The sequence below is a fragment of the Bubalus kerabau genome, chromosome 21 (genome assembly GCF_029407905.1).
Source record: "Bubalus kerabau isolate K-KA32 ecotype Philippines breed swamp buffalo chromosome 21, PCC_UOA_SB_1v2, whole genome shotgun sequence".
Lineage (NCBI taxonomy): Eukaryota > Metazoa > Chordata > Mammalia > Artiodactyla > Bovidae > Bubalus > Bubalus kerabau.
The window spans coordinates 35,848,235-35,862,425 of record NC_073644.1 but is presented as its reverse complement, the minus strand read 5'-3'; the positions used below and the strand labels follow the sequence as shown (position 1 = coordinate 35,862,425).

At 42.7% G+C, this 14,191-nt stretch overlaps 1 protein-coding gene across 2 annotated transcripts in view; it reads left to right on the top strand.

Moving 5' to 3' along the window:
• LAMA3 (laminin subunit alpha 3) overlaps positions 1 to 14,191 on the top strand; it is a 260,738-nt gene that overhangs the window by 231,171 nt on the left and 15,376 nt on the right. For both annotated transcript variants that reach the window (XM_055558991.1, XM_055558990.1), the window contains 5 exons: positions 1,364 to 1,481; positions 1,832 to 1,972; positions 4,273 to 4,412; positions 5,567 to 5,698; positions 7,383 to 7,536. In XM_055558991.1, the coding sequence (XP_055414966.1) occupies positions 1,364 to 1,481; positions 1,832 to 1,972; positions 4,273 to 4,412; positions 5,567 to 5,698; positions 7,383 to 7,536 (685 nt within the window). The remainder of the gene's footprint in view (positions 1 to 1,363; positions 1,482 to 1,831; positions 1,973 to 4,272; positions 4,413 to 5,566; positions 5,699 to 7,382; positions 7,537 to 14,191) is intronic.

Here is a 14,191-nt window from a genome sequence, read left to right as displayed (position 1 = left end):
TGCCAAGGCAGCCACGTAGGAAGAGCTGCTTTATCAATTGCTTCTTTATAGGGGCTTCCCTGGTTGAGAGTCCACGCTTCCAATGCAGGGGGTAATGGGTTTGATCCCTGGTCAGGGAGCTAACATTCCACATGTTGTGCAGCCCAACCAAAAAAAAATTTTTTTCATTAAAAAAAAAAAGGAAATTGCTTTGTTATAGTGATGCACTGTTATGATGGGGATAGTTACAACTCTGCCATCATACCCTGAGTCCTTGCTCTGCACTGGGCACCATTGGAGTATGTTACCCACATTATCTCATTTAAACTCTGGGCTGGGAAGCAGATTACCACTTTCCTGTGGTATAAATGAGGAGACAAGCACAGAGAAGACACCTGGGACAGAACTTGAACCCACACAGCCTGCCTCCAGAGCCCAATGCTCCAGCGCAGCTTCCCTTGGAAGCACCTGCTGAGTGTCCAGGACCGAGTGCCATGGAGGGTTCTGAGCACCTCCTGGACGTGAACTTGTTTAATCCTCACAGTGACCTCTTGCCCAGCCTGAACAGTTAGGTGGTGGTGGATATAGCATATGAGGCTGGACAGTGCTTTCCATTGTTCCAGCTTGGCATTGATTAAATATACCAAGCCACACTTTTCCTAATTGACTAGGACCAAAAAGTAATAATTTATTTCCTTGGCATTTACAGTGGCTGACTTAAAACTGGACAGGAAAAAAAGATCAAGAAGTTTTCTAGAGTATTTCTCGCTCCAATAAATTACTTATTTATTTAGTTATTCAAAGGGTTAGTCGCTCAGTCGTGTCTGACTCTTTGCAATCCCATGGACTGTAGCTCACCAGGCTCCTCTGTCCATGGGATTTCCCAGGCAAGAATACTGGAGTGGGTTGCCATTCCCTTCAGGGGACCTTCCCAATCTCCCGCATTGCAGGCAGATTCTTTAACACCTAAGCCACCAGGGAATTTAATATATATTTATATGATGTTTCTAGTATATCAGTTTATTAATATGCTTTTAATTCATGATGCATTATCATGACTCCAGGAGAGGATGGGGGGAGCAGTTTCAGATGTTGTACATCTTCTATATGTCTATACTTTTTGGGGACACTGGCTATTCTTCTGTCAACATTATTGTGTTCCTTTTTAATACTGAGAATGCAAATCACACAGAATGGAAATATAGATTTTCCCAGCATCACAAAATTAGTAGCAGTCTAGAAATCCAATGAGAAGAGATAACCATAAAACACGTACTTGTTCATGGGTGAGAAGCTGTAGGGAATGAGTGTCATATTTCAGCTGCAATTCCCCATCAAGCCTGCACTTGGTCCATCTCTTCTTTTTCTTGCATCCCCAAATCAGGTTTAACATTTCTACACCTGCTTTCCGAGGCTGCATGAAGAACCTGAAGAAGACCACTGGCGTTGTCAGATTGAATGATACAGTGGGAGTAACAAAAAAGTGCTCAGAAGACTGGAAGGTAAGTGAAGAGTTCAGAACCTTGCAAAAGAGAGTGGTTCCCAGCTAACCCATGTTTGGCTTTCGTTAACACACCAACTTTTGACGTATTCTGATATGATGAACTGGCTCATTTATTACACTCTCCCTGTACTTGCAAAACCTCTTCAGGCTTGTATATTAAATTTGTAGGAAGGTAGAAATACCAGCTCTACACACAAAAACATCGAGATGGTTGGCAAATTATCATGCAGAAAAAGCAAACTTTTTTCCCGTGGGTCAGTTCAAGTGAAGTGACCTAGGTTAAGATACTATTATTTCAGCCATGGCATGATTACAGGGCCAGTAATTTATTCCATGTTTGCATTTCAGCTCGTGCGATCTGCCTCATTCTCCAGGGGAGGACAGTTGAGTTTCACCAATTTGGACTTCCCATCATCTAGCCACTTCCAAGCCTCCTTCGGATTTCAGACCTTTCAACCCAGTGGCATCTTATTAAATCATCAGATGGGGGTATGAAATATTGTATGAATGTTGAACAAGATTTAAGCTTGACTCAAGGTTTGATGTCAAAAACAATAGAGGGGTTTTGAAGGTAAATCCGTTGGGCGTTTTTGTCTAGCATCACACAGTAGATGTTTTTGTGGATTTCAACCATGTAAGTGGTTGCCCATACTGGGGTAGGGCCTAAAAGAAATCAGGCTTAGAAAGTACATTCTAGTTTACAGAATGGGATTTATGTGTATTCGTGGGCTCCGTTTTCATTCTTTTCAGGTATATTTTGAGTGAAGGTGAAGTAGAACTGTTGTAAGTAATAATGTAGCTTTAAGTTTTTAGAACTAAGAAAAAAAATCAGAATGTACACCCATTACTCGTTTGTGATTCCATAAAAGATAGCTCTTAAGATTCCTTTTTTGGCAGCAGCAGCTTGTTGGACAATATTTACATCAGAGAATGGAAGAAAATAATGTCTTTTGCTCTTTGTTCCTGTACAGCAAGAGATTCTCTAATTTAAGAGTATTTAGCCAGTGTGGTCATGTAGGCGTAAAAGTCAGCTAATACTCCTAAATTGGCCAGTGGAACAACTGGGATTTTAAAATAGAAAGAGAAGTAGGACACTCTCTTTCTTGGGTTTGTTTCTTCAGGACTGCCAGCACAACAGACAACTAGTATTTGCTGAAAGGAAGGACTAACTGCCTCTGTGGTTATGTTGCAATAGAACTCTTCTCCTCTCTTGCTATCTTTGTCAATCAGCTGTTAGAGATCTTTTTTTATTTTTAATTCATGTTCTATCGATTATTTTATTTTTTACTAGAATATAACTGCGGTACAATGTTGTGTTAGTTTCTGCTGCAAAACATTGTGAATCAGCCATGTGTATACATATATCCCCTCCCTCTTTAGCCTCCCTCCCACCCCCATCTCACTCTTCGGGGTCATTACAGAGCACCAAGCTGAGCTCCCTGTGCTATACAGTATAGCTTTGAGATCCTTTTTTTAAAAAACAAAACAAAAATGCCCCTGAAAAAGCACATGCCTACATTTAGATTGTGAATGTGGCTTTTCTATCAGAGCAGGATATTTTGACCCAGCTCTTTTTCCAAAAAGTATTTATTTATTTATGGCTGGCTGCATCAGGTCTTAGTTGTGGCATGGGGGCAACTCTTTGTTGAAGTGTGCAGGCTTAGCTGTCCCGTGGCATGTGGGATCTTAATTCCCCAACCAGGGATCAAACCCTCATCCCCTGCATTGCAGGGCAGATTCTTAACCATTGGACCGCCAGGGAAGTTCCTTGCCCCAACTCTTGACACACTCTCCAGTTTCCTCCACAGGAGTGGGGACACTTAATACACAGTATACAAAATGGTCCAAAGAGGCAGAAGACTTGGCTTAGCAAAGATGAGGTCAATCCTGGAGAAGGCAGGAAGCCTTCAAATATCCTAGGAACACTGCCTGCAACTTCTTAAGGGATTCAACTTCTTAAGAAATACATTTCAGTTAGCATTCTATTATCCAGTTTATAATAAATATTGCCAATTGAAAAACATTAACATAAAGTGAAACTGACAATGGCTACAACCACACTCTGTAAACATTGTTTTAGGCTCAAAGCTCCCTGAAGAATCACATCTGGTCGAAAACCCAAAAATTGTACCTGGTAGGAAAAACACATCAACAAAATGAAAATGACAATGCCAAAAACGACACCAATTTTTTTTTGTATTTTTTAAATATTTATTTTCAACCACATATTTAAAGAACATTAGCAATTAATAGAAAGAATCAAATTATCTTGCCAACATTTATACCTGCAGAGTTTGACATTGGAAAATTGAACCTCCTGGAAATTAGGACCCAAAAATAAAAAATTCATGAGTGAAGGGAAGCTGTCATTGTAATCATCTATGAAGAAAATTGATGAATCAAGTCTTTGTTGTAAAAATGTATTCACTATAACATTGATCCTGATGACAATAACTTCAGCAGAGTGAAAGCGAAAATAGAAAAATTTAGAAATGGTGTTATCTTTCGTGTAATTGATGGAGACATTAAGTTGGTTAATGAATGTAGGTCCATAAAATGCTTTTGACAGATTCATCAATGTTGAAATAATTTGCATAAGATTTTTATATTCATAAACACAGAGTCCAAATATTCAAAAATAACCTTTAGATCAAAATAGCAAAGTCAAAACATTGGGTTTGAAACATCCTGTTTTGTACATAGTTTCGCTCACACATTCAGTATCAATACATTCATATTAAAGGCAGGTGGATTGCACTGATGGGTAGCTTGTTCTCTGATGATTGCAGGCAAGCAGTCTGCAGGTCACCCTGGAAGACGGTCACATTGAACTGAGCACCAGGGACAGCAGCAGCCCGATTTTCACATCTCCACAGACGTACATGGATGGTTTACTGCATTATGTGTCTGTAATAAGCGATAACTCTGGGTGAGTGGAATGGCTCTTCTGCCAGAGCACTAAGAATTTTATTTTATTTAGTTTAATGGAATTTTCTAGTATCTTTTCAGAGACATGTTTGTCCTCAATGTTGACAGTATTTTACTAGTAAATCTTGACCTTCTTCTTGGTACTGTATCAATTTTCTCATTGATTGAGAATCAACAGTTGGACGGATAAATAAATTGGGGTGCATTCAAAATGGGCGAATGAGAATGGAAGCTCTACAGCTGTGCATAGCCACATGGGTGAACCTCGCGTGTAAGGCTGAGCAAAAGAGGTCACACCCGAAATCATTATATACCTGATTTCATGTATATAAAATTCAGAAGCAGGCAAAACTAAACTATTTCATCAGAATTCAGGATGCTGGTTACTCTTGGAGAGGGAGAACTGGAAAGGGAGCCCAGGCAGGGTGCCTGGGGAGCTGGCAGTGTTGGCATTTTCACATTTCAAAGATGCATTGAGCTGGGCACTTACGACCTGTATTTTCTGTATATATACAGGTACACCTGGGAGTATTGTGGGTTCAATTCCAGACCTCTGCAGTAAAGCTAATGACACAATAAAAAGAATCACACAACATTTTTGATTCCCAGTGAATATAAAAGTTATACTTACCTTATACTATATCTATTAAGTGTGCAATAGGTGTCTTAAAAAAAAAAAAAGACGATGTACATACCTTACGTAAAAAGTACTTTATCACTAAAAATACTAACCACCATCTGAGCCTTCAGGGATTTGTAATTGTTTTGCTGGGAAGCGTTTGAAATCTTGTGAAAACTACCAAAGTGAGACTCCGAGACACGGAGTGAGCAAATGCTATTGGAAAAACGGTGCCAGTAGACTTGCTCGAGGCAAGTTGCTACAAACTTTGAATTTTTCAAAAACCACAATATCTGTGAAGCATATTTTTAAAATGAAGTCCAATAAAACGAGCTATGCCTATAGAGTACTTTAATAAAAATGCTGTGTGCAAAAAGAAATATATGGAAAAAAAAACTGCAAATGCACTTTCAAAATAGTTTAGTGAGTTCTTTCAGGTAAAAGACTTTGGGTCTGAATCAAAGACAGTCAGTTGCCCACCTGGAGAGGATCGTTTTCACCAGCTGTTCTCACTCCTGTTTGTTTGTTTTTTTCAGACTCCGGCTCCTCATTGATGACCAGCCTCTGAAGAATAACCAAAGGCTTCGAGGCCTTTCAGGTTTCCCGCAGTCCCTGCGTCTGGGCGGGAGTCATTTCGAGGGCTGCATCAGCAATGTCTTCGTCCAGAGGTGTGTGTGCAGCTGCTGAGAGCGGCCTGCTGACACAGAGAACTTGTCACCATGGCTTCATGCTGCTCTCATCTGCAGACTTTCCAAACACCTTCTTTGGCACGATTTATTGTTGTTCAGTTGCTCAGTCATGTCTGACTCTTTGTGACCCCATGGACTGCAGCACGCCAGGCTTCCCTGTCCTTCACTATCTCCCAGAGTTTGCTCAAACTCATGTCCATTGAGTTGGTGATGCCATCCAACCATCTCATCCTCTGTTACCCGCTTTTCCTCCTGCCCTCAATCTTTCCCAACATCAGGGTCTTTTCCAGTGAATTGGTTCTTCGAATCAGATGGCCAAAGTATTGGAGCTTCAGCTTCAGCATCAGTCCTTCCAATGAATATTTAGGGTTGATTTCCTGTAGGATTGACTGGTTTGATCTCTTTGCTGTCCAAGTGACTCTCAAGAGTCTTCTCCAGCACCACAGTTCAAAAACATCAATTCTTAGGTATCAGCTTTCTTTATGGTCCAACGCTCACATCTTTGGCATGATGCACACATTAAAAGCAAACTAACCAAAAGCTCTAGGGCCCAGCCTCCCTTTGCAGCAGCAGCTTTGGAACATAACCTTGGAAAAGATTTAATTAAAATTAACTTTCAGATTATGTCCCTTTTTAGATGAGAGCAAAACTCTTCCCCTGAGCAGAGGGAGAGCCCGGCCCTGTTCATGAGCCTTAGGCACCCCGGTAGGCTTATGAGCTGCTGTCAGGGCTTGGTGACAGTCATAAGATAAAGTAGATTTACCCATGAGATTTGTCTACAGAAATGCAGTGAGATAAACCTTTTCTCGAAGTCACTTCGGGTGGTTTCCTGTTATTCATTGTCATGCTAGGTCATCTGGTATCTGTGTTTGTCCTCTCTGCCTATTTTGTTTTTCATATTTCTTTCTTTATATGTTTTTTTAAATTTATTTTTAATGGGAGGATAGTTGTTTTACAATTTTGTGTTCGTTTCTGCTGTACAGTTACGTGAATCAGCTATAAATATACATATAGCCCGTCCCTCTCGAGCCTGTCTCCCAGCCACCCCCCATCCTGCTCTTCCCGGGTCATCACAGAGCCCCGGGCTGTGCTCCCTGCGCTGCACCGCGGCTCCCCACCAGCTATCTGTTTTACACGTGGTAGTGTATATGTGTCCTTGCTACTCCTCCGATTCATCCCTCCTTCCCCTTTCCCCCACCTTGGGTCCACACATCTATTCTCTACTTCTGCATCTCTATTCCTGCCCTACAAAGAGGTTCATCAGTACCATTTTTCTAGGTTCCACATATATGCGTTAATAATTTCCAGGTGGCACTAATGGTAAAGTACCCACCTGCCAATGCAGGAGACAAAAGAGACTCAGGTTCAATCCCTGGGTCTGGAAGATGCCCTGGAAGAGGGCATGGCAACTCACTCCAGTATTCTTCCCTGGAGAATCCCCATGGACAGAGAAACCTGGAGAGCTACAGTCCATAGGGTTGCAAAGAGTCAGACATGGCTGAAGCGACTTAACATGCACGCACACACACACCCTGTACTAGGTGGAAATAGATGAGCATTTAGCCTGAAATCAGGGCAGTTTAGCCTGTATGTTTGAAACGAATTCTCCCTGCCAATGTGTCTTCCTGAATGTGTCAGAGTTTGTTTCCACTGTCATTTCCAGATCATCAGAGAGTCCCGAAGTCCTGGATCTGGCCAGTAAATCTTCCAAGAGAGATGTGTCCCTGGGATTCTGCAGTTTAAACGAACCACCTTTTCTAATGTTGCTTAAAGGGTCCACAAGGTTTTACAAAGCCAAGACTTTCAGTATCCACCAGGTGAGTGTCAAGAACCTTGCATTGGGGTTTGCTTCTTGATTCTCAGAAGAGAATCTCCCTCACTGGAGATGCTGGGGAGGAGCGTAGATCACCTTCTCCCATGGTAGCCAGGGCCTCCAGTAAGTGGGACTAATGGGTCATCCATAGTTGGATTTCACCAAAATGTCAAAGCAGTTTTCTTTTTAGCTCCTCTTTTGAATCTTGAACACTTGGCAAGTTTTGCAGCCCTGGAAACAAATAGAGGGGCTTCCCTGATGGCTCAGTGGTAAAGAATCCACCTGCCAATGCAGGTTAAGTCCCTGTCTCGGGAAGATCCCCTGGAGAAGAAATGGCAACCCACTGCAGTATTCTTGCCTGGACAGAGGAGCCTGGAGGGCTACAGTCCACAGGGTCACAAAGAGCTGGACAGGACTTATTGACTGAACTAAGAACAAATAGGACCTTGACTTTAGTTTCTCAATGTCTGCAGCTGATGAGCCTTTTCCTACCCCACAGACACTTCTCTGTCTTGCCTCCTATAACAGGATACACACATGCGCCCAGGCCTTGCCATGACCAGTGTGACTTGACCTTGATGGCACATTAGGGACACCGGGGAGTGTTTAAAATCCCTTATGATCCAGCAATCCCACTGCTGGGCATACACACTGAGGAAACCAGAAGGGAAAGAGACACGTGTACCCCAATGTTCATCGCAGCACTGTTTATAATAGCCAGGACATGGAAGCAACCTAGATGCCCATCAGCAGATGAATGGATAAGAAAGCTATGGTACATATACACAATGGAGTATTACCTGGCCATTAAAAAGAATACATTTGAATCAGTTCTAATGAGGTGGATGAAACTGGAACCTATTATACAGAGTGAAGTAAGCCAGAAAGAAAAACACCAATACAGTATACTAACGCATATATATGGGTTTAGAAAGATGGTAACAATAACCCTGTGTATGAGACAGCAAAAGAGACACTGATGTATAGATCAGTCTTATGGACTCTGTGGGAGAGGGAGAGGGTGGGGAGATTTGGGAGAATGGCATTGAAACATGTATAATATCATGTATGAAATGAGTCGCCAGTCCAGGTTCGATGCACGATACTGGATGCTTGGGGCTGGTGCACTGGGACGACCCAGAGGGAGGGTATAGGGAGGGAGAAAGGAGGAGGGTTCAGGATGGGGAGCACGGGTATACCTGTGGCGGATTCATTTCGATGTTTGGCAAAACTAATACAATATTGTAAAGTTTAAAAATAAAATTAAATTTAAAAAAAAAGAAAAAAAAATCCCAGTGCATGGGTTGCATCCCACCCAATTAAGTCAGATGCTCTTGAGTTAGGTCTAAGTGACAGGAGTTTATAAAGCTCCTGGGTGATTCTAATGTTTGGAACTAAGAGAGACTGAAAGGAAATGAAATTCCTGGTTTTGAGGAATGGAAGCATCATCATAAACTGAACACAGGTTAGAACTTGAATTCCTAGCTCTGCCTGAGGTCAACAGTGTGACCTCCTCATATCTGAGGTTACAGTTAATATGATTAATGGATAACGTTGAGCACCTCCGATGTGCCAGGTGTTACACTGAGCTCTTTAAGTGGATTTTCTTACTAAACCCTCACATAACCATGTGGGAGAAGTACTATTATCAGCCACATCTCAGAAAAAAGGATGCAGTAGCCTAGCGGCATTGGAATTTAAACTCAGACAGCCTGACCCCAAAGCCGGGGCCTTCTCGAGAACAATGCCCTTCCATTCAACCCACTTTTCACTTCATGTCAACCACATGCTGCTTGTCTGTCAGTAATTCTCCCGCTGCACGATGATTCGGGGGAGTTGAAGAGATAGTACATAAAGAGAAACATTCAATGGTATTTAAGAAGAAATATATTTCATAAATCCCAAAGTGTTGTCATTAACTCTTAGGAAGAGATCATCTTTAGAACACCCCCATCAGGAATGGAGTCATAGAGTCATTTTTTTCTCTGTAAGGCTGAGAGTTACTGAGAAGCTAAATTAGCACAGTCCTGGTGGAGATGAATATGGACTTGGAGCTATTCAGAGGATGGAATGTATCAGACCATATAATAATTGAAGGTGTGTGGCAGAGGAGAGGCAGGAGTTAATATAATTCTGAGGCAACTAGTGTGGGTTACTGGGTGGACGGAGAAGTCAGTCGTGTAGAGAGGATACGGACAAGCCTTTAGATGGAAGGAGAATGAATGGAGTTGCTGGCATATTGAGTGACGGGTGCCTCAAGCAGGTGGAAAGCTGATGGGAGACTGGCAGGTGTCTCTGGGGGCATCAGCAGAAGAGCGGCATGGTGCGATTGATGTGCGAGACCCAGTGAATACACTGGATGTAATGTTCCCTGTTCCATGCAAGCCCTCAGATTAGACAGAATATGAAATTAACTCTGCCTCCAAAAGCCCAATAACAGAGAGAAGGCCACCAGGCTTTGTGGTTAAATACTGGACTTTGGGGACAGCCTTCCTGGGTTTGCATCGGGTTTTCTCAGTTTCTATGTGAGTGTTCTTGAATAATTAACCTTTCTGTGGGTCTGCTTCCTGCAGCATCAATGAGGATAGTGAGTGAGTACTTAGTCGTTCAGTCATGTCCAACTCTTTCTGACCCAGGGACTGTAGCCCACCAGGCTCCTCTGTCCATGGAATTCTCCAGGCAAGAATACTGGAGTGAGTTGCCATTCCCTTCTCCAGGGGATCTTCCTGACCCAGGAATTGAACCCAGGTTTCATGCATGGCAGGCAGATGCTTTACCCACTGAGCTATTGGGGAAGCCTTGTAAATGAAGATAGGTAATAGTAATATCTCATGGTGTTGTGAGGGTTCAGTGAGGTAATAGACATAAAACATGTGGCACATGGTAGGCGTGCGATAAATATTACCTATTACTATTATCATTCAGATCAGTGCAGTCGCCCAGTCGTGTCCGACTCTTTGCGACCCCATGAATCACAGCACGCCAGGCCTCCCTGTCCATCACCAACTCCCGGAGTTCACTCAGACACACATCCATCGAGTCAGTGATGCCATCCAGCCATCTCGTCCTCTGTCGTCCCCTTCTCCTCCTGCCCCCAATCCCTCCCAGCATCAGAGTCTTTTCCAAGGAGTCAACTCTTCCCATGAGGTGGCCAAAGTACTGGAGTTTCAGCTTTAGCATCATTCCTTCCAAAGAAATCCCAGGGCTGATCTCCTTCAGAATGGACTGGTTGGATCGCCCTGCAGTCCAAGAGATTCTCAAGAGTCTTCTCCAACACCACAGTTCAAAAGCATCAATTCTTTGGCGCTCAGCCTTCTTCACAGTTCAACTCTCACATCCATACATGACCACTGGAAAAACCATAGCCTTGACTAGACGAACCTTTGTTGGCAAAGTAATGTCTCTGCTTTTGAATATGCTATTTAGCTTGGTCATAACTTTCCTTCCAAGGAGTAAGTCTCTTTTAATTTCATGGCTGCAGTCACCATCTGCAGTGATTTTGGAGCCCAGAAAAATAAAGTCTGACACTGTTTCCCCATCTATTTCCCATGAAGTGATGGGACCGGATGCCATGATCTTTGTTTTCTGAATGTTGACCTTTAAGCCAACTTTTTCACTCTCCACTTTCACTTTCATCAAGAGGCTTTTGAGTTCCTCTTCACTTTCTGCCATAAGGGTGGTGTCATCTGCATATCTGAGGTTATTGAGATTTCTCCCAGCAATCTTGATTCCAGCTTGTGTTTCTTCCAGCCCAGCGTTTCTCATGATGTACTCTGCATATAAGTTAAATAAGCAGGGTGACAATATACAGCCTTGACATACTCCTTTTCCTATTTGGAATCAGTCTGTTGTTCCATGTCCAGTTCTAACTGTTGCTTCCTGACCTGCATACAGATTTCTCAAGAGGCAGGTCAGGTGGTCTGGTATTCCCATCTCTTGAAGAATTTTCCACAGTTTATTGTGATCCACACAGTCAAAGGCTTTGGCATAGTCAAGAAAGCAGAAATAGATGTTTTTCTGGAACTCTCTTGCTTTTTCCATGATCTAGTGGATGTTGGCAATTTGATCTCTGGTTCCTCTGCCTTTTCTAAAACCAGCTTGAACATCTGGAAGTTCACGGTTCATGTATTGCTGAAGCCTGGCTTGGAGAATTTTGAGCATTACTTTACTAGCATGTGAGATGAGTGCAATTGTGCAGTAGTTTGAGCATTCTTTGGCATTGCCTTTCTTTGGGATTGGAATGAAAACGCACCTTTTCCAGTTCTGTGGCCACTGCTGAGTTTTCCAAATTTGCTGGCATATTGAGTGCAGCATTTTCACAGCATCATCTTTCAGGATTTGAAATAGCTCAGCTGGAATTCCATCACCTCCACTAGCTTTCTTCATAGTGATGCTTTCTAAGGCCCACTTGACTTCACACTCCAGGATGTCTGACTCTAGATGAGTGATCACACCATCGTGATTATCTGGGTCGTGAAGATCTTTTTTGTACAGTTCTTCTGTGTAGTCTTGCCACCTCTTCTTAATATCTTCTGCTTCTGTTAGGTCCATACCATTTCTGTCATTTATCGAGCCCATCTTTGCATGAAATGTTCCCTTGGTATCTCTAATTTTCTTGAAGAGATCTCTAGTCTTTCCCATTCTGTTGTTTTCCTCTATTTCTTTGCACTGATCACTGAGGAAGGCTTTCTTCTCTCTTCTTGCTATTCTTTGGAACTCTGCATTCAGATGTTTATATCTTTCCTTTTCTCCTTTGCTTTTTGCTTCTCTTCTTTTCACAGCTATTTGTAAGGCCTCCTCAGACAGCCATTTTGCTTTTTTGCATTTCTTTTCCATGGGGATCGTCTTGATCCCTGTCTCCTGTACAATGTCACGAACCTCATTTCATAGTTCATCAGGCACTCTATCAGATCTAGGCCCTTAAATCTATTTCTCACTTCCACTGTATAATCATAAGGGATTTGATTTAGGTCATACCTGAATGGTCTAGTGGTTTTCCCTACTTTCTTCAATTTAAGTCTGAATTTGGTAATAAGGAGTTCATGGTCTGAGCCACAGTCAGCTCCCGGTCTTGTTTTTACTGACTGTATAGAGCTTCTCCATCTTTGGCTGCAAAGAAGATAATCAATCTGATTTCGGTGTTGACCATCTGGTGATGTCCATGTATAGAGTCTTCTCTTGCGTTGTTAGAAGAGGGTGTTTGCTATGACCAGTGCATTTTCTTGGCAAAACTCTATTAGCCTTTGCCCTGCTTCATTCCGTATTCCAAGGCCAAATTTGCCTGTTACTCCAGGTGTTTCTTGACTTCCTACTTTTGCATTCCAGTCCCCTATAATGAAAAGGACATCTTTTTTGGGTGTTAGTTCTAAAAGGTCTTGTAGGTCTTCATAGAACCGTTCAACTTGAGCTTCTTCAGCATTACTGGTTGGGGCATAGACTTGGATTACTATGATATTGAATGGTTTGCCTTGGAAACAAACAGAGATCATTCTGTCGTTTTTGAGATTGCATCCAAGTACTGCATTTCGGACTCTTTTGTTGACCATGATGGCTACTCCATTTCTTCTGAGGGATTCCTGTCCGCAGTAGTAGATATAATGGTCATCTGAGTTAAATTCACCCATTCCAGTCCATTTTAGTTTGCTGATTCCTAGAATGTCGACATTCACTCTTGCCATCTCTTGTTTGACCACTTCCAATTTGCCTTGATTCATGGACCTGACATTCCAGGTTCCTATGCAAAATTGCTCTTTACAGCATCGGACCTTGCTTCTATCACCAGTCACATCCACAGCTGGGTATTGTTTTTGCTTTGGCTCTATCCCTTCATTCTTTCTGGAGTTATTTCTCCACTGATCTCCAGTAGCATATTGGGCACCTACTGACCTGGGGAGTTCCTCTTTCAGTATCCTATCATTTTGCCTTTTCATACTGTTCATGGGGTTCTCAAGGCAAGAATACTGAAGTGATTTGCCCTTCCCTTCTCCAGTAGACCACATTCTGTCAGATCTTGGGATCTGAGATCTGAGGGACATGAATGGTCTGCAGGCACTTTTCCTGCTACTGAGATCAGGGGTTGGGGGTGTTCTTTTGGGAGGAGGGGATAGCCAAACCGGGTCTGGAGTTTGGGTTGAATTTAGATGAGTGAATGTTGTTGCTCCACAAACAGAAGCCCAAAGCTGGGAGGCAGCAGGGTGTGGTGGGACTTACAGGTACAGACGCTTTGCACATGTGTTCTCTCATGTCTCAGTTCTCACCATACCCCTAAAGAGCAGAATAAAATGCCAACCTTACAGGTCAGGAAATTGAGTCTTAGGTTAAAAAGACTGCCCGAGAGCACCCAGGAAGTAGAGTTGGAGTTAACACTTAGGGGCTGTCGAGCCCCAGAGAATGTGCTCTTCATAGTCATATGCACTCTTCACTTGTGCTCTCTACGGACTTGGGAGGCTCGGTGAACAGGTGAGCAGGGGTAGTTTGGAGGAGAAAGGAGACTGGGGGAGGTGAACTCAGAACCACTCACGGGAGCCCGATCAGATGAGCTTGATGTAAGGTTTTTTTTGTTTTTCTTGATAAAAATGGTTGAATGCTACCTCTCTCAAGAACTACTGTGGTTCTTCTCTTGAAAACCACTGTGGGTCTTCTGAAGCTCCAGGGAGAGG